The sequence below is a fragment of the Anopheles moucheti genome, chromosome 3, assembly GCF_943734755.1.
Source record: "Anopheles moucheti chromosome 3, idAnoMoucSN_F20_07, whole genome shotgun sequence".
Lineage (NCBI taxonomy): Eukaryota > Metazoa > Arthropoda > Insecta > Diptera > Culicidae > Anopheles > Anopheles moucheti.
Window position 1 is genome coordinate 26,458,179 of NC_069141.1, and position 18,579 is coordinate 26,476,757.

The window sequence follows — 18,579 nt, forward strand, 5'->3', positions numbered from 1 at the left end:
CCACATTGCGCGCGCATCGTTGTGCGTGTGCGCGAAACACTCGCTGTCACTACCGGTTGCTCCCGATCAATCACGACCAGCGCAAAGATTGGTGACCATCAGCGATGTTAATCGAAAATGATTAACTATCGCCACGGTTCAGCTGAATGTCACGTAGGCATGAAAGTTTTTCACCCGTTTCTAAACGAGAAAAAAAATGCATCATCCCTCCGCTTCCGAGCGGGGATATGCATGGGCCGGTTATACTTTTCCTCGAAGCGACAAGATGCAGCGAACGACCGAGGTTCGGCTTGGAGCGTTTCAATATTCTATCGTGCAGCTGCAGTATGCTGGTGCGTGCCCATAAAGTGTATTATTTATAAAATTCATTAATTTTAATTAAACTTTATGCGTAATTATTCCCGGCCATTCGATGGGACGGAACCGATGCGGCTAATCGGATAGCACGAATCTCGCCTGAAGGATGCGAAGAGCGTTACGATCTTCGATCGGTTCGTACGTCTTAAGCGCCACCGATCGTCAGGAACGTACGCAACGAGCACTGGGATGGCGCAGATCTAGCGACGAGTTGCCCCGCAATGGAACATAACATTTTATTAGCAGGATCGGTGCATATTCCCCGGAGCGTCGTTCGAATGCCTCCAACATACGATCGATGTCTGCGCGTCATGTTGTGAGCTTGTATATGCGAGTGCGTGTGTGTGTGTCCGTGAGGAGATTTTCACAAGGATCTAGAAATTATAGTGTGTGGAGAGATCGCGCATATAGCAACGAACGCGAGGAAAAGAAGATCATTCATCTTCATCCTAGTTTTCCGAACGCCATCAACAAACGATTGCTCGGACGATGAAATTGTCTCCGGGGGTAAACATCGGCGGCATATCGCCATCGCTAGGATGGTCCACAAACAAACACACGGTCCGGGGCAACATATTGGAAGCCGCGCTAACGAAGTAAACAACTGCTACTTTGAGGCTCGCATTAAACCTCACACGCAAAGGTATTACGCTCAAGATCGGACGGGAGGTGGTTTTAGCTGACGGTGCCGCGATACGCAGATGATCGGATCTGCTTAATTGAAAGTATGTTTCCCGAGCGGACCCGCCCGCTAAAGTGTGGAGAAAAGGCGTCAGTAAGCGATGCCAGGCAGAACGTTTATGTTCACATAAACCAGAGTACAAAACAGTGCAGTTATACAGGTAAAAGTAGTATTTGATTGTGTTTACTGGAAGGTTGTTGATCATATCAACTGAATTATGAACTAATATTGTAGAATGTAGAAAAGATTGAGTTAACATTTTAGAGAAAAGAAATATCATAATAATGATAACGACTCTGTTTTGAATTAATAATTTCACATTCAACATTGTTGTGTACATTGTAAAGCAACAAGTCAAAATGGAGCAATTAGTCAATTTATTCAATTTGTTTCACTGGTTTATCCCCCTCTCCGCCGTGTATAATCTGTTTTTTTTTGTAATTCGCTCAATAATTCTATTTGATAACCTTGAATTACACTGGCCCGGCACCTTGAACCTTTGCGTGATCTTTGTCGTAACGCCGTGACGCACTTGTTGCACCGGGCTGCAGTTGCAGCAACAACCATCAACGCGAACGGGGGGTTGAACGAATGCGACACACACAAAGAAATGACAGTGTGCTGCTGGAAATCGATCGACATTTTTGCATCGTAGCGACCGATTGGGGGTAGCGGTGGCACCAGCAAAAAGTGGGAATCTTGGTAGGAATCATGACAGATTTAAATTAATTTCACCACACACAGTGCCACCTGGTGTGGGGGCACGGGATTGTAATTTCATGCTGATAATCAAGTGCAAATGTGTGCATTCGCTGCAGTGGTTTTGTTTGAGTAAAATGTGAGTGTGCATGTGTGTGTGTGTGTGTGTTGGTTACAAAGATGGAGAGAAAAGATAATGTTTAAGTTGTGGCAAATAAGGGATGATTATGAGGTATAATTGAAGACTTGTGGTAATAATAATAAGGAAGAATGTCGCGGCCTTTCGTGATGTAGCAAAACTATGTGTCATATTATTATGAATGTATATTATCCTACTTATGTGTGTAGAGTTTTAAATCTTTTATTAAAATAAAATAGTTAAATAAAGATTTGTAAATAGTCTTTAAATTGTAGTTTGAACATGTCAGTTGACATGCTTTGACTTTGAGTTCAAGGGCGTGTCATGCTGGTAGAATGACACTGATCGAGAAGTCTTGATAATTAATTTTTGCGTATATTATTACTAATATGTACTCTGGAGTTTTCCATCGATTTTTAATTGAAGAAAGTAAAGAATAGTGCAATTATTCATAATACTTAAACCCAAATACCAAAACTCCAGAACAAAGGACAGTTTCGACTTAACTATGATAAGATTTATTGAACTCTTATGCGGGATTGAATTAAACTCAAACCATCATCCACGTTTCAAACGTATTGAAACAAGATTTAAAGATTTAATTTAAAAAGTAACAGTTTGAAGCTAAGTTAAATTGCTAAGAAATAATGTCAAAAACCGAACCCTGAACTCCAGGCAAAGACCACCACTAGCTGATCGCCGCAAAACTCACCTGAATCACTGACGTCGACCGATGAGCGATGGCGGGTCCGGAGTCGCGTCTGGGCTTTACCGCTATCGAGCTGCAGTGTCAGCTTGTCTCGTGCAGCGGGAGTGTTGCTCTTGGCCGAAATAGCCGACTGTGCTTCGTTGTACACTGTGCATCCGACAAAAAAGTAAACCGTGGCCATAGCACCAGTGTTTTTGTTTGGTAAGGGAAGATGAGGGAAAAATGAGGGAGGGTTTGGCGTGGGGGATCGGGAATGTAGCAGCGTGCATACCATTCACCATGCAAACACACACACACATACACATTCAAACACATAAAACAGATCAAGCAATCATGCAGAAACAAAATGTGCAAGCATAACATTGGAATGTATTTTTTGCGATAAGGAAGGAATGCCAGGGTGCAAAAGGGAAATGGATGGGTGGATGGGAAAGGTGACGAGAGAAAGAAAGAAAAAAGAAAAACGAGAAAGAAAAAGATGTAAAAATATAACATATGCAAACAAGTCATAGCTTTGCGATCGGTTTTATATAAATATAGTAATATAGTCAAACTATCCCCCGAATAAGTGCTTATAGGATAAAGTAGAATTTAATCATGTGCAGTAAAGAGACAACCACCCGTGGTGTGGAAAACCCGAAAAGGAACAAAGTTCATGCAGCAAACCTTACACGTGGGAGGTGGGTTAGAGATGGGTGAAAAATGCGCGACGCGAGCGTTCCTGTCGTAACAAAACCGACCATAATCTACCTTTTTCTTTTATTGAGCTGTTATAAACGATCGGTTCGGGCCCTGCTCGACCAAGATACGCTCGGAACGATCGTTATCAACTTTGTAGAGCCAAGCACCAACACCTTGGGCCACTGTAACCAGATCAGATCGCTTGCAGCCAGCTGCACAACGCCCCGGCGTGGGGTTTTTTTTTCTCGGTTGCGCGAGAGTAAAATAGAAGTAGCGCTTTTAATGTGCCACCCCATCGTAAAGCTGGGTGTACCGAGGGTGCACCAGTTGGCTACATAATTAACGCCCCGTTCGGGCCCCGGGTTCCGAAACGCGTGAAGATAAGACGGTGGAGAATCATAAGAAAGATAAAAAAAAAACCCCAAGCGACCCCCTTCAGCACGTCATTGCCACTGCCACCGGATGCAGCGTAATGCTGCACCTTTCATTTACCGCCACCACCATTTATGGATCTGATTGAAACTGTCGTATTTTATTTCATAACTGAAACCTTTCAACACTTTAACACGTTGCACCATAATCACAAGCGGTGCACCAGTCAAAGCGGAATGGGGGCCACCATTGCAATCGCATCGAAATGCGATCGAGTCGCCGCAAACATCGTGCCGGGCGTAGTTGGATAGAATTTATTTTCTAAATCGTTCGCACATTTCTAAAGTGATGGTTTCGTTTTATTCTAATTGCGGGTAATGATAACGGAGTTGTAATCACGGTGCTCGGCCTGTGACTGTTACATCCTGTCCACTGCACGTGATTTAGAATGTCGCGCGTACTGGTGCAACATAATTGCAGCGTAAAGGATGTGATAAGGTGTGACCGTAAATTAGGCGCAGTTGAAAGGTGTATTGTTTGGAATATGGAGTGAATAGATTATAAGATGAAGAGGTAATTTCATGTGTGTGTTTGTGGAGATCAATGCCAGTAAGAAGTGCTAGTCGAACGGTCGAAGATGTCGCTGTTATTCCTATACTTTAAATCGCGTAAATACATCTTCAAACGTTTTCCTTTACTACTGGGATAAGGAACAGAATAGAGTCCCCCCCCCCCATTTGGACGAGAAGGACATGCATCTTCTGTGGAAGAAGTCTTAATGTTAGAGTTGAAGAAATTATGATCACATAGGGACGAGCGAGAGCGAATGTATCCTCTGGTGACGCCAAGGCGTACAATTTGCCCAGCATAGACTCACAAGAGCATCGGACATTTATGCACTCTGAATGTACCATCTCCACAACCCCAAACCCACTCTTCACTCCATTTCTCTCCTCCACACACCTCCCAACAACTTCAAAGTGGGCTTTGTTCGGTGCAATTATCATACAATTGATAAATGAGCGTTACAATCGAATGCAACACAGCAATCCCGCAACCCGGTGCCTGGTGCCTAGAATGTCTGATGCACTCCGCATCGAGGCATCTCGCAATGGGTGATCTTCGGGGTATTATGTGGAGGACCTGATCGGCGCGGGGATGTATATTGCCTCCGGTCTGAACGTGTGGCACACAATAACGATGCTGCAGCAACATTGTTGCCGCTATGAGTCTAGTAGTAGATGCACATGTAGAAAAAACGTACACAAAATCGAAACATAAAAGAAGAGTCGTTGGTGTAATAGCGAAATGCACTTATAGGCACAGGAAATAAAACTTGCAACAACCTTTTGGTTTGAGGGTGTGTGTGTGTGTGTGTGTGTTGGAGCTGGTTTTGGGGGTGATATGCGAGAGCCTCAGTGCAATATATAGCGCGCGCACAGTAGGTGATTATTGGCGGTTGCTGTGACGCTGTAAATTATAATTACACGCGAAACTTATCAAAACCTACCCACCGTATCATCCCGTTACGATCAAGGGAACGGGGGTGATGCAGAGAAAATCTTTCTTCCCATGCCGGGGTGTGACCTCTGCTCATTGATAAATCTTGTACGGTGCAACAATGTATTGGCGAAGGGAACATGAATCGAAACAAACAAGCATGCAACAAACACAGCACAGCACACAACAATCCAATCGACAAAAGCCAACGTTATGGCTACAACAGAGAGACAACACGAAAAATGGCTGTAATTAATAAGGATCGTTCGGCTGTGTTTTTTTTTGTTTCAAATCCCCAACTCTGTGGCGAGTGGGGGAATCCACGACGAAATCAATTTATTGACCCGTGCTTAGCAATTGTGGCGCGTCCGATAAACCTGCTTCACGAAGCTAACAATTTATCGACCGGGCGATGGGAAACAAAATGGCAAAACCGACGGTCGCTTGAAAGGATATTAAAAGCCATCGAAAATGTATATGTTTTGCCATTTTTTTTTTCAGTGTTTCGATTGCAAGCAAATATCATTTTTGGCAATGTTCTCCCATGCCAAGAATCAATGTTTTCTCACAGGGATTTCAAATTATACGAAAAAATGGTTAAAAGATAACAACGGCAGCGCAAAAAAAAAAAAAAAAACGCAACTGACATGGCATTAGAAGCAGAAGGTGAATTATAAAATAAGATAAGGCTATTTCAATTCGCTGTTTGTGTTGCGACGGGAGAGCAAGAAGCTGGAAAAACCGAACGCAACAACCACCAATATCAAATATTGGATCCTAACGTATGATTCCATATCGAATCCGGCGAGAGAATGGGCGAATAAGAATAAGAGATAAGCAGTCCGATCGACCCACCCCGGGGTTTTGCTGGCCAGACAACGTGTCTGTCCGGTATCGATTTATCTTCCCTTTCGAACCCTTTTCCCCTTCTTACCGCCCCATCCCAGCCACCCAACGCGCCGGATGCCTGTAACACTAATCAGCTTCAAAACCTTTGACTGCGCGAATAAATAAACTGTGCGGTGACTCGCATGCACGGTTCACCATGGGGGGGTTTTTCGGGTTCGGTTGCAGTGCAGTAATCCCTTCCCCCCCCCCCCTGCTTCCCCCTCCATTCCCTTCACCCCTCCTAATCCTTGCCGTATGGTCTGTTGTTGCCCGGAAGACTGTCCGTCGCCAGCTGGGCCAGCCGTCCCGAGAGACGCTGCGTGCGAGAAATGCACCCGGGGAAGGCTTTGGAAGGTGCATCGAAAAACCGGGCGCGACAAGTTTTCACTTTCATAATTCGTGAAACTGCACATGCGGCGGAACATGAACCGGGGGGTGGGGTTGTTACAGCAGGAGTTCAACGACCTTCTGTTACGTTGCATTACGCGCGTTGCAGCAGTTCAAAGACGCGACAGGACGCGATCCGGTCCGGATCACGGCGTGTTAGACTGGCGGAGCGGAGTGGAAAATGCGTCGCACATGTCATGTTGTGTGTGTTATGGGGGGTTTTGGTTTTTTTTTTGGGACATCGTTATTTTTCGCTTGCATCTTTTGCACGATGCCACTACGCTTCGTGTACATCGCTGCGAGCTCTAAAATACCATTCACGTGCCGATTTTGCCAACTACCAACTTCAAAGCAGGTACCGTGCACTGGACTAGGCTTCATTAAAAGCTAATTTATCATCTTTGTTGTCCCGTGCCGGCGTGCGGAGTTGGGGAGGTACGTTGGTGGTGGTGTCAAAGATGTCATGCACTTTCGGAAGAGTATACACGCTTCCGCGAAATGCATCGAGCTGCAGACACCGCACGGTGCATCGGTACACCGTGTACCGCTGGTGCGATGGAAACATCTTGTTGGCAGTTTGCCAAAACTGTGCGTCGTGTGCTTCTTTCTTCGCTTAAAGATTTCTTTTCGCAACAACAAACAACATTCTCTGCAGTACTCCTTGTGTTTGGGGACGGTTTATACGTCTGGCACATGTGTTCGTTCAACTTTCAGTCGTCCAACCTACTTAAACGATTGGAGCGTGTGGACGATGTACGGCGTACGGGGTGATGTGAGGTGCAAATACACAACACGAGATTTTAATTTTGCCAATGTCGAGATGATGAAGATGAATTTAAACTACGGAATAATGAGTTATATTTTTTAGAACAACAGGCAATCCGTATCACTAATTCCGTCCTCGTTGTCTATGTCCTGACTTTGCTTTTTAGATCAGTTTTAAATGTCAAATTTAATATAGTTTTGAGATACATTACTTCGTTTGGTACAAACATAAATTGAGGAAGATTCGTTGGAGTTCTCAAAGCTAACAAATTTCATGATAATAACTCCTCATTCTAAAATTAGTTTAGTTGCTGATATAAATTGCAAGCTGTTGCTAACGTCGGATTAGACATCAGTTTAAATTTTTGAAGTTTGAGAACCTCTCAAGATATTAATAATCAATATTTTAATAATCGTGATATTAATACTCAAGATAATTGAAAGCAAAAATCCAATCCGAACCGCTCTTTCGTAACTACGACAGAGTATCCGTAAAATAAGTCTAGCAAGCCAGAAATGGTAGGCATGATCTAGTAGGTTGTGGCCGGTAGCAAGAAGAAGGATATTTATAATAAACAAAACGTTTGGAGCAAGATGACAAGACCTTCAATGCAGAAAAATAGTTTTAATAAATTATAGTATAAGAAATAAACTACTCATTTCCATACTTAATAAATCGTTAAATCGTTAAAGGAAAACAACCGAAGAACTATTCCAATGAGAATTAATTAATTAAAACTCGTATTTAGCTTAAGCATAAACTATCAAATATCATTCCATTGTAAAAATAGTTAAAAGTAGTCGTTTCTACGAAATCATAGACGTTAAGAGTTCAAATTCTGACATTATGGCAATATTAACTTCTCACTTATTTACTTTAAGCTTAAGTAAATAAAAAGCATCCAAAAACAGAAACCGAATCATGTGTAAGGTAAAAAAATTGACCAAAACACAGCTAAAAATAGGAAACCGGGTTAGGTGTATTTAGTTTTAATTGATATCTCCAATTTCGTATCAATCTAGATTAAATGGCCATCAATGCGATACGCTTGCCCATGTGTGATTAGATTGTCCTACTATGGACACTCTCGATTAATTAAGAGAAACAAAATCATATCTTCGATCGATCCTGCTACGACAAAAAAAACTTCTTTCAGCTACACCTGTGATAGTGAGCGGTCCCGCAAGGTGCAACCCCGGTTACAATAGGGGAACTACTTTTGAAACTGGTGTCGGTGCCACCAATTCTTCGCACCGTACATGGACAGACGGGCGAACCTTTAGGCTAGCACCAGATCGCCTCGTACCGCTGCCAGAAGGGACAAACCGGAGCCGGACGATCCGTCATAATGTAAAACCGGTCATCCTTCGGCACCGTTGCGGGCTGCTTCAAAAATTCCATCGAAAACAAAAGTTCCTGCACGGGGACGGTGCTGTGCTTAGGGCTTGATAATCGACTGTCGGGCTTATTTTGCTTTGGTGGTAATTGCGCCCGTGTCCAACCGAGCACCGTTGGCTGCCGTTGGTTCAAGGTTTTTTTAATTGCACATTGGCACAATTCCAGCCCAGAAAGGGGACTTAAAATCTGGGCCCCGAAAGCCAGCATCTGCACTATGGTGTGCGCGTGGTTGGCGGACGCATATTTGCAGTTGTTATTTTTGTGCTTATTTTTGTTGTTATTTTGTGTGAAACCGGCGAAATAACACACAAGCTATGTGTTTCGCGGTTGGTTCTTTTTTTTTCTTGCAATACAACATAAACGAAACAAGCTGTACGACAAGCATGATAATTTTTGGCCGGGCAACCGTGGACCGCGCGAAGAAGAGACAGACGCGACATGGTTCACGTCGGACGAGGTGTTGTAAAGGCGAACAAGTGAGCTGAACACCTGCAATCGGAATCGGAATTCCTTGCCCGAGTGGCGGCATTGACGCATTGCGAAAGTCATGTCGCTGGACGTGAAGGGATGTGCTTGAACAACAGTGCAGCCCTTGAGCGGCGCACACATTGCCATCTGTGTTATTAATAAATAATTCACTATCTTTTCCACAATCAGTGGAGTTTATAGCATTTTTATTGGAAGATTTTTTATCCCCTTTTTTATTGAGCTCTGTTTGTAAGGGACTCAAAAGCTCTATCCATGCCATTTACCCGATCGGTGTAGTCTTAATGTACTCTGTACAGGGCTTGTAGGAAGGAATATTGAGTTTGGGCGCTCAATCAGAAGATTTCCGTGCATTAATGTCAGCATCTTTGCGAGAAGCGAATTTTTGTAGTTCGTGATTGGATCGAATCGAACTTCACTTTCAATGATAACTTAAGCCATATATTTAAGAAAAGAAATCGAATTAAAGATATATTTTGTGGTATCCTTCTAACCATATTGATAACAAAAATGTATCTCATCGATCAACTTCGAATGGTGGCAAAAGAATTGTTATTATAGCATGTTAACATGCTCGACACGAAGGGAGGTGCTCCATTGATTAAAAAATTATTCCAAGTTGAATTCGTGGAACTCCAGGCACTCCAAAATCGAACGCTCTTCACGGCCACTCCGATGCAACATAATACACCGCCATTTAAAAAAAAAGAACAAATTTGCGTGCTGTCGATACATCGATCGCACGATCGATTGAATTAATTTATCTCTTGCCAATGATTGCAACATTTTCTAACTCACGAAACCAATGCGGTATGGGAGCAAAAAGGAAATATGAATAGCGAATTATGTTCGACTAATTCCAAATGCTTCTTTCCAAATTCTTGTTTGCATTTTCGTTGAATAACGCAGGATATTCTGAAGCAGTACTCTTACTGCCCAGGGACTGTACGATCGAATTCTAACCATGCTCTAAACGAGTTTATCGATTCCATTCCTCTCCAAGCATCGATTTGGAGATGATTTATGTCGTCTGCATGTTGCATTATTCAGTGAACTGTAGGATTGCGTACGATTGCGTCTACCCGAGTTGCTTGCCAAAAATTTCCCGTCAAGATGCATGGCATGGTTGGGCAAAAAGCAAGCGAGGGATAACAAAGCTACGTAACAACAGATATTAAGATATCAACCGGGAGAGTGATGCTGATGAGCAGGTATTTTGAGAGGGCCAATTCTCAATCGCGGCATGCATTCGCAATCAGCCTTGCATCGGGCGAATGCAGGCTCGTTAGCTCGAGCGTCAGAGGTTCGGACGATGGCTGCAGGTTGCATTATTCATGTTTTGTGGCGGGCATATTTTTTGCTTATTTCCGTGCAGAGTTTTGTCTCTTACAAGTCGAAATCTTTTCCACCTGACCGTACAAAAGGAGAAATAAAAACATTGAACTGAATAAAATTGTCCAGGGAATGTGTCAACAATGAAGGTGAGTATAATTGCGCAAATATTTCCCCGTGGAATGTGGCAAATCACATTGATCAATCCATTTGTTATTTTATAGCTGGGAAAAAGAGAGTCCGATTTTTGCTATTTAAAGACAACGAATTGAACGAGGGAATGTGGAAATTGCAATTTAAAATGTAGCTGTAGTAAAATAAATACCAATCAGATATGACCAGCAAAGGTATGTTGAGAAGTTTCCTTCACAGTCAAAGATACTTCAAATTCTAATGCATCATACATCGTTGCGACACAGCTATTAGTCTGCAACAGTAATCCTTTAACGAACTACCGCTGACGACAGTCGGCCGGCATATGTACGGATACTGTGCTACTCGTTGACCTCCGCAGACAGCTTCTCGCTTGGCTGTTTCTCCCGGGTGCAGCTCATAAATCGTCCGCGTGCCACGGCAGTGAACCGCCACATCTCGGCAGCCACCCATTGGCAGTGTTCAAATTACCTAATAGCTTGCTAGTTCTTCCCTGCGACTCCACGGGCGCGGGACTCCTGCTTGGGACAAGAATTTCCACGCTCCGAAAAACCCCGGCAAACGGTCGAAACTGCAACCGAACGGGAAACGAGGGAAGCGAACCGAACCGAATGATCTTTGCGCACCCCTGGCGTGGAGTTGGCGTAAGGATGGCGGAGTGGATTTGGGATCAGATTTTGCATTTCTGCTTAAACCAAGCCATGATTTATTGGACAAAGTCCCGCGCGAGTCTCACCGTGTGATTTATGGCGCGTGTGCGGTTTCTATTAAATCATGGCTAAATGCTTTCATTATCGATTCCGGCGGAAAGTGGAGAAGACGACGGTTGACATAAGCATTTCTACCTGCATATGCAATCGTTTGCGGGATGTTATACTTTGTCGTCAGTTAGGAGCGCTCTTACGGCAGTGATAAATAACACGGACGGGGTCCTTTTTTTCGTACGAGAATCATTCCTTATCCTGATCCCCTAAACATGGCTACCGGAGACCGGAGTGGATGGAAATTTAATACAGCAAGGTTGGTTGAATTTGGAGCTAACAAATTGTTCCACGCTTCTACGTAACCGAAATGGTTCACCCCTTTTTGTGTGTTGTCCGGTCCGAATTACGTTAAGTGTTATGCGGTTTTGAAGCGCAACAAATCACTTACCTGCAAAGAAAAGAAAGGAAGAAAAAGAGAAACAGAACATTAATAAAAAGAACACGACGTTGGCAATATTGCACCTGCGTGAGGCAAATCATAAAAAAACAGAACATGCAGTCAGAAGTCAAATGGCGTGTTTGCGTCCCTTTATCCCCGGTCCCCCGAAACCATGGGGCCTGATATAGATGCATATCTCGCACACAATTAAGGCACCTTGTGGCGTGCGGCCGGCACCGCGGGTGGTTCCTCGTTCGTTTCGGGCACAAACATTCAAGGTCAGTCGTCAACATTTTTGCGCACACCGCTACCACACCGTTCCGAAATGCAGCCTTGGGCGCACATAATGAGCCCGACGGCCCAGCCAACCAGACGACAAAACCAAGATTAGATAAATGGCGATCACGATTAGGCAATTTCGTCTCACATCTTGTTGTTTTTCTTTTTGGTTTTATGTACATCGCGCCGACTAATGGTGGTGGTTTGGTATTATTCGCAAGCGATAGATTTACTGCACTGTACGGGCGCGATCAGTGATTTTTGTGAGCAGCAAGTAAATCGATCGCCGGCTTTGGGGCTTGCGTAGATTTTTAGTGGATAATTTGAAAGCGTTTAAAAAGTGATTGATGATATGGTGGAAACATTTTTGGCGAAGTAATTTCAAATGCAAGCCTCCAATGAGAGAACGAAGACAATGTAAACGCAGTGGATCATGGTAAGCAGAGTAATTTTCGTGTCGGATGAAAATCCTGATCGGTCAATTTATGAACTTTGGAAAATTAAATTAAATTGTTTAATGAATCTTAGTGTTTAATATAAGGTAACCATTATATTTATGCTCAAAATTGATAGAAAATTAATCACTTCAAATCAGCATAGTGTTAAGACATACTTTCATTAAAGACATACTTTATTAAAATAAATTTTTTTATGTTAAAATGGGTGAATTTTGTACCAACTCAAAATTTTTATGATAGTGTTATAAGTGCATTTTTGATAGTTCAGTTCTGGATGTTTAACGTCAACATCTGTCTATATGCGGTAATGGATACAGAGACAAAACAAACAGAGAGGATTGTGTAGGATTATTCTTATAAAAGTTCTGGATCTGCCTGATGAGTTCTAGCATAACAGCTTAACTAATTCTATAAATTGCTATCAACACTCATTTATTGGATTGAAGGTATTTAGCTGGTAATGGAATGAAATTGTCCTTTAATTGTCCTTTAATTGCATTCACATTGATGGTAAATCGAATGTATTGAATTAACAGAATTTATTTTGTATGACAGAAGACTTAACTGAAACTTTGAACATTGACAAACCCAATATAACGTCGTGTAATAAATCATTGCATTTTAAGATTCTATAGAATGGACATGTGTCTCAAACAAAATGTGTACATACAAGTCAACTGTGATGATCTATCCTGAAATTCTTCTCATTAAAACATCCTTGTTTGCCTTATAATTCAAGTTTAGGTTGATTTAACTAAGGTTATAATATATTAGAAGTCAGATACTTCATCCAAACTGTGGCTTTTTCGTTATTCTAGAGAAAGTGAAAATTAAGATGGAAATTATGCGAATAAAGCTGACAGAGAACTATTCGTTTCATTTAAATTACTTGTCATTGCTTACACTTTTCATGACGTAATAACCGCTCTGTTTTGCGGTGGAAAATAGGTCATCTGGAAAAACGAACCATTTCGTTTCGTCACCGGCTCACATACGCAAGCGAGAAAAACTGTAAGCTACTTCTCACTATCAACCGTGGTGAAACCGAAACCGAAATGGGAAAGGGATCGACCGCTAGCCGACACTTCCCCGCTGCCTAAACCAATGGAAGCCGGCCGCCGTTCAAACACTGTCGTAACGAAACCGCTCATCGGCCACCGATCTCATATTGGCAGCTTTCGCAAAAACAGAAAGAAGACAAAAAGCACAAACAGGGTCGTCACCGTCGCTTTTACTTTCATCCCTTACATTACCCCCGATGGCGAGGTGGTGGTGGTGGAGTAAAGCAAAAAACAAAAAAAAAACCTTCAGTTTTTAAATACCACCGGAGACGCGATACGGTGACGGCATCGTTGGTTTCGTTTTCACGAACCACGAGATGTTACGATTGCAGTTTCCCTCTTGCAATTACTTTGGTGGAAGAATTTTCATCGGCACAAAAGCGAAAAGCGACACACAAAACAAGCGGGGCTAGAGCAACCTACGATGGTGGTTTGGAGAAATGGAAAATTATGAAGAGCAACACAGCGGCCAGTAGTGAAAATGGCACAAGGGAATGGAGGACGAAAACCGTGCCCCCGGATGAAGATCGCCCGGAAAGATCGCGCTCGGTTAGGTTCGTGACTCGCGTGGTACCATTTTACTCTCGTAACGTTTCACTTCTTTGTCCACCGTGTATCGGTTCGCTTCATCTTTGCAAGATTAATTTACCTTATTTTTGTTCCATTTTCTCGTCTCGTGTGCTTTTGTTACAGCATCCAGCTTGGTGACAATGTAAGCGACGCGACGCTTGTTCGCACATTTGCTGCCACTGGCAGTGACGTTAAATTGTTTAATTGTCGATTGATACATCACAATTATTTTTATTGATTAATTGAATATTGCTCGATTGAGGTTAAGTTGACTGTGAGATGACTGGGGTGCGGCCTCTGGGGCCACTATTAAAAAGTTTGCTATCTAGTGGATTGGAGTGGTTGGGGAAAAAACAATATTCGCGCTAATCTATCAAACGACATAAATCATAGCTCCGATGACATGTGTGTGTGCTGTGCCGGTGAGTTGCGTTGCAGTCTCGCGCTTGGCAGTGTCAAACACACAGCACGATCAAGTCAATCCCGCGAGTCAAACACCTACGTTGCACAGTTTTGCCGAAACCCCTGTGGGAGCCTCCGTGCGTGGGTTCGTCGCTTACATTTTTTTCGCGCTTTGCTCGTGAATAATAAAAGTTAATAATGAAATAGAATGTCGACTACTGGCACGGGCTGTCTAGCGATCACATCCCACACGTTATTAGCCGTGATGTCGATCTTTTAAAGGTAATTTCCTGCTCTCTAATTTGAATGTTACCCGGAGAAGTCGGTTCCTGCTCGTTGGTTAAAACCATCCCAAAGAAAGGCGATTAAATTAGCCCGATAAGCGCAGCACAGTCGGGATACAATCATGGTGAAGTGGTGTATCGACATAATTTATGACGAGTAGTAAAATGTGAAATCGTCTCATCTTTCAACAATGAAGCTACCTGGATCGACAGACAAGGAAATAGACGATTTGATTATGGAGGCGATTCAAACGCGAAAAAAAAAACAAAACCACCGAGGTGGTGTGCGAGCTAATTTGGAGTTGATGAATGATCAAGACGATACGCGTTGGGTCATTAAACGGTCGTGCAGATATGGTGCACGATTTGTAAATTAAATTAAAATGCGAATTAAAGCAATATCAACATCCGTTTGATGGTGTGTAATTGGGGCAACAAAAAAAAAACAACAAAAAATAATCACAATCATTATGGAAATAAATTCAATAATTAAAACACAAATCTTGCTGCCGTGTGATACCGATCAGGCGGCGAGGTTGGGGGCGATGTTTGCATTCGGATACATTTCAAATTAGCTCGCCAAAACTGATCGGTTATGAGTGGCGGTACAAATTAATTGTCGTTACAGCCAACCTCCGCAGTCCGTTCCAATTTTGATTTGGCGAACGTTTGGCACGTGCAGTTAAGCCCTGCACCAGGCAGTATGGTTAGATCAAAACTGAACTGCTGGTGCTCCACCCTGATCGATCCGGAAGATATGATTAGCTTGTCGGAAAATGTGGGTCACCGTCGGTCCGTTTCGAGTGGAATGCGTGAAACGTGGTGGAGTGCACTCTTATATCTTGAGTGTTTTAACGCCAAAACACACCGTACTCGCCTTAGTGCACATGTTCCTGGTTCCGTTCTAAGACGATGCTGCCATTCGAAGGACCAACGCGTTCTACGGCCTGTTTGCCATTTTGTCTGATCCTGGGTGGGCACCGCATTTCTGGAATTGACATTCGCGCAATGGGCCAAACCGGCGATTGAAGGTGGCGGAAGGAATCGGACTGCCGGAGCTGACATTTAACAAATTGCACCCAATCGGATCGTTACCGGTTGTCCCCCTTAATTGAGACAGACCACCAGACCCGGGTGAGGTGCCATAATGTGTTAGCGACGTGTGTCATAAGCGCCCAGAACGAAGCCGTCCGCCGAATGGTTTACAAATCGATCGGTCGGGCCAACCTTCCCGTTGGGGTTCTTTGTTCTGTTCCCAAAACTTCTCCTCCTAGTGGCACGATTTTCTCACTCCCTTCCCGGCTGCATCACTGCTTTCCGATGGTGGCATTGTTTTTTTTGTATTCTGTTGTTTTGTCGAGAAGGGAGCCAATTAGGAAGGAAAAATTAAACCCCACCATGGGCTGTAGGCGCCCAGTCCGGTCGGATGAAGCCGTGCCACAATTTGCACGATCCGTGTCGGGTGTCAATGATTGGCCGTAATAGTTGAGCTGAGAAAATTCTTTTGCACCAGAATCTGTCTAGCGGAGTGGTTTAGCAAAGAATTACTGTCCGTTGCAATAGCAAATTTTCACCCAAAGGAAAGGTCACGCACACAAAACGCATGGGAAAAGCTGGTCGGTGTTGGTGTGACCTTCGGTACGGTTGCTCACTTTCAACACCTTGTCTCTGGTGCGCGTCAAACACGGCTCAACGCCGGGAGCGCTATTCGGGGATGGATCGTGGTGATGCTTCTGCTGCATCAGCGCGTTCAAGGTTAGCATCCAACCACGGGGGTGTTGCTAAACGTCATCTTGTTTGCGTAACATTTTCCCCATTGGAAGGAGCTTGCAAGGATAGGGATGGGTCTTGTCAGAACATGTCGCTTAGTGTGTAGTGCAACGGGAGCACTCGAGAATAGCCTCCGAGACGTGGTAAGATGCTATCGTCACGACTATCACGAATCGTAGTAAAGGGTTCGTGAGCGACCTTTGGGGCAAAAATCAATCCGTGTTGTTTTAAGCGAAGAAATAAATGTTTTCCAAAGGTGATACGGTAGTGCCGCGAACGTACCATGTGGGGGGGATTGAAGATGCGATGCTTTATGTCAGTGTGGAGGTTAAGATCGAGTGTACGAGATGAGGACAATGTGTATCAATAGGATGATTTGTAAGGTTACGAGAAATAAATCATTAATAATCTAATAATAATAAATGAATGAAAATGGGGCGGCCCGGTGGCATGATGGTAGCGGAGCCGGTCTTCACACGAACGGCCCGGACCAAAATCCCATCCGGACCAATCCCCCGTAGCAAGGACTGACTATCCGGCTACGTGGTAAAAATAAGTCGATACGGCCAGGCCGTTCTAACGAAAACCAAAAAAAAAAAAAAAAAAAATGAATGAAAATACGGCATTGCCGTCATAATGGAATTTAAATAAAAAATAAAAAAATAATAAATGAACGCCACCTAACAGTGCTCATCGGGACGAAGGACCTCGGCAACATAAATGGACAACACACACACATAAAAGATTCAATATGATATGTATATTGGATTTTGTATAATAGCATATTGTTGCGAAATAAAATTGTTTAGGATCTGGATTCCTTGGTCTAACTTTAATTTTCCGTGTAGCTCGGAAAATCCAACAACCGGATACGTGTACGGTTCGAAAATATCACTCAAAATGCGCAAAAATTCCCTTGCGAAACATCAGATCAATCATAATAATGGTTATAATATAATATAAAATTATTTGTTTTAAAATCATTAAAAGGGTCTTCAGCATTACCATGCTATCCGGCAGGTTGTTGAGCGTGCTTTCTAGCAGACTAAACACTTCAAACGCTTTTCCTTCGGTCAGACAAACAGTTCATCGTCCAACGTGGTTGATCCATTCCATCCATTAAATCGGTATGTGATCGGATAAAACAACAACAACACGTCAATCTCATATGCCAAACGTGTACCTTCCCCCTGGCCCGGTGTCCGTGACCCGATCGCCTCTCACGTGCGGTTGAAGCTGGTCTTTGTCAAGAATAAATAAATAAACAAATACATATTCTCCATCACATCCCCCCCCACAAGGGCCCACCTTGGCGCGAAATAAAGGTTCATCTTCGTTCGTTTTTTTTTTGTTGTTGCGAACCACATATTCTTCACCAAAAGCCGGAATCGTGCCCGGAGTTGAACGGGTTGAGGTTTTGGTGTGGAAGAGGAAATTAGCAGACGAGCACGAGATGAGTCCGTTCTTGTGGCGTAGTGGAACCGCAGACGGCAAAGAACATATTTGTTATACTGGATGGGTTTCCGGGCGAGCATCGGGAAGCGAGAAGGGCTGGGATTGATTGAGCACGAGCATCAAATACAGGCGACCACATCTTTGTCATGCGGAACATGCAATCCATCACGGCATGCCGGATTAGTACGGTGAGTATCGTTTGTTCTGTCACACTCATTGGCGACTTCAAATATAGACACGATATTTTATGCTTCGATTATGACATTGATACAACCCAAATATATGGGATGAGAGTTTAAATTGCGAGGTGTCTTTTTAAGTTCAAATGAGGTATAGTTTTAAAGCAAAATTAAAACAAACCCGCATACGGAAAGTTGCTAAATAAATAAAGCAATGTGGAGAAAATTTGAACCGCATTGTAGCGCAAGCGAATCGATTCCGTTCTGACTGATCGTGTTGTGCAAGCAATCGAGAATAGAACGTTCGCAGACAAGAACCCATTCTGCGCTTACAATCGATTCTTGCATTCTGCATGACCCTGCCGCGCACCGATTATTTGCATCCCGGCCGTGCACCGGCTTTGCAATCGATGGTCACTCGCTCGTGCT

The 18,579-nt window shown here is 43.4% G+C and overlaps 1 protein-coding gene across 1 annotated transcript in view; it reads right to left on the bottom strand.

Annotated features, from left to right (window-relative positions):
• LOC128305581 (protein outspread) overlaps window positions 1–18,579 on the bottom strand; it is a 194,561-nt gene that overhangs the window by 30,868 nt on the left and 145,114 nt on the right. Inside the window, exon 6 of the mRNA XM_053043095.1 lies at window positions 2,590–2,733. Coding sequence (XP_052899055.1) covers window positions 2,590–2,733 — 144 coding nt within the window. The remainder of the gene's footprint in view (window positions 1–2,589; window positions 2,734–18,579) is intronic.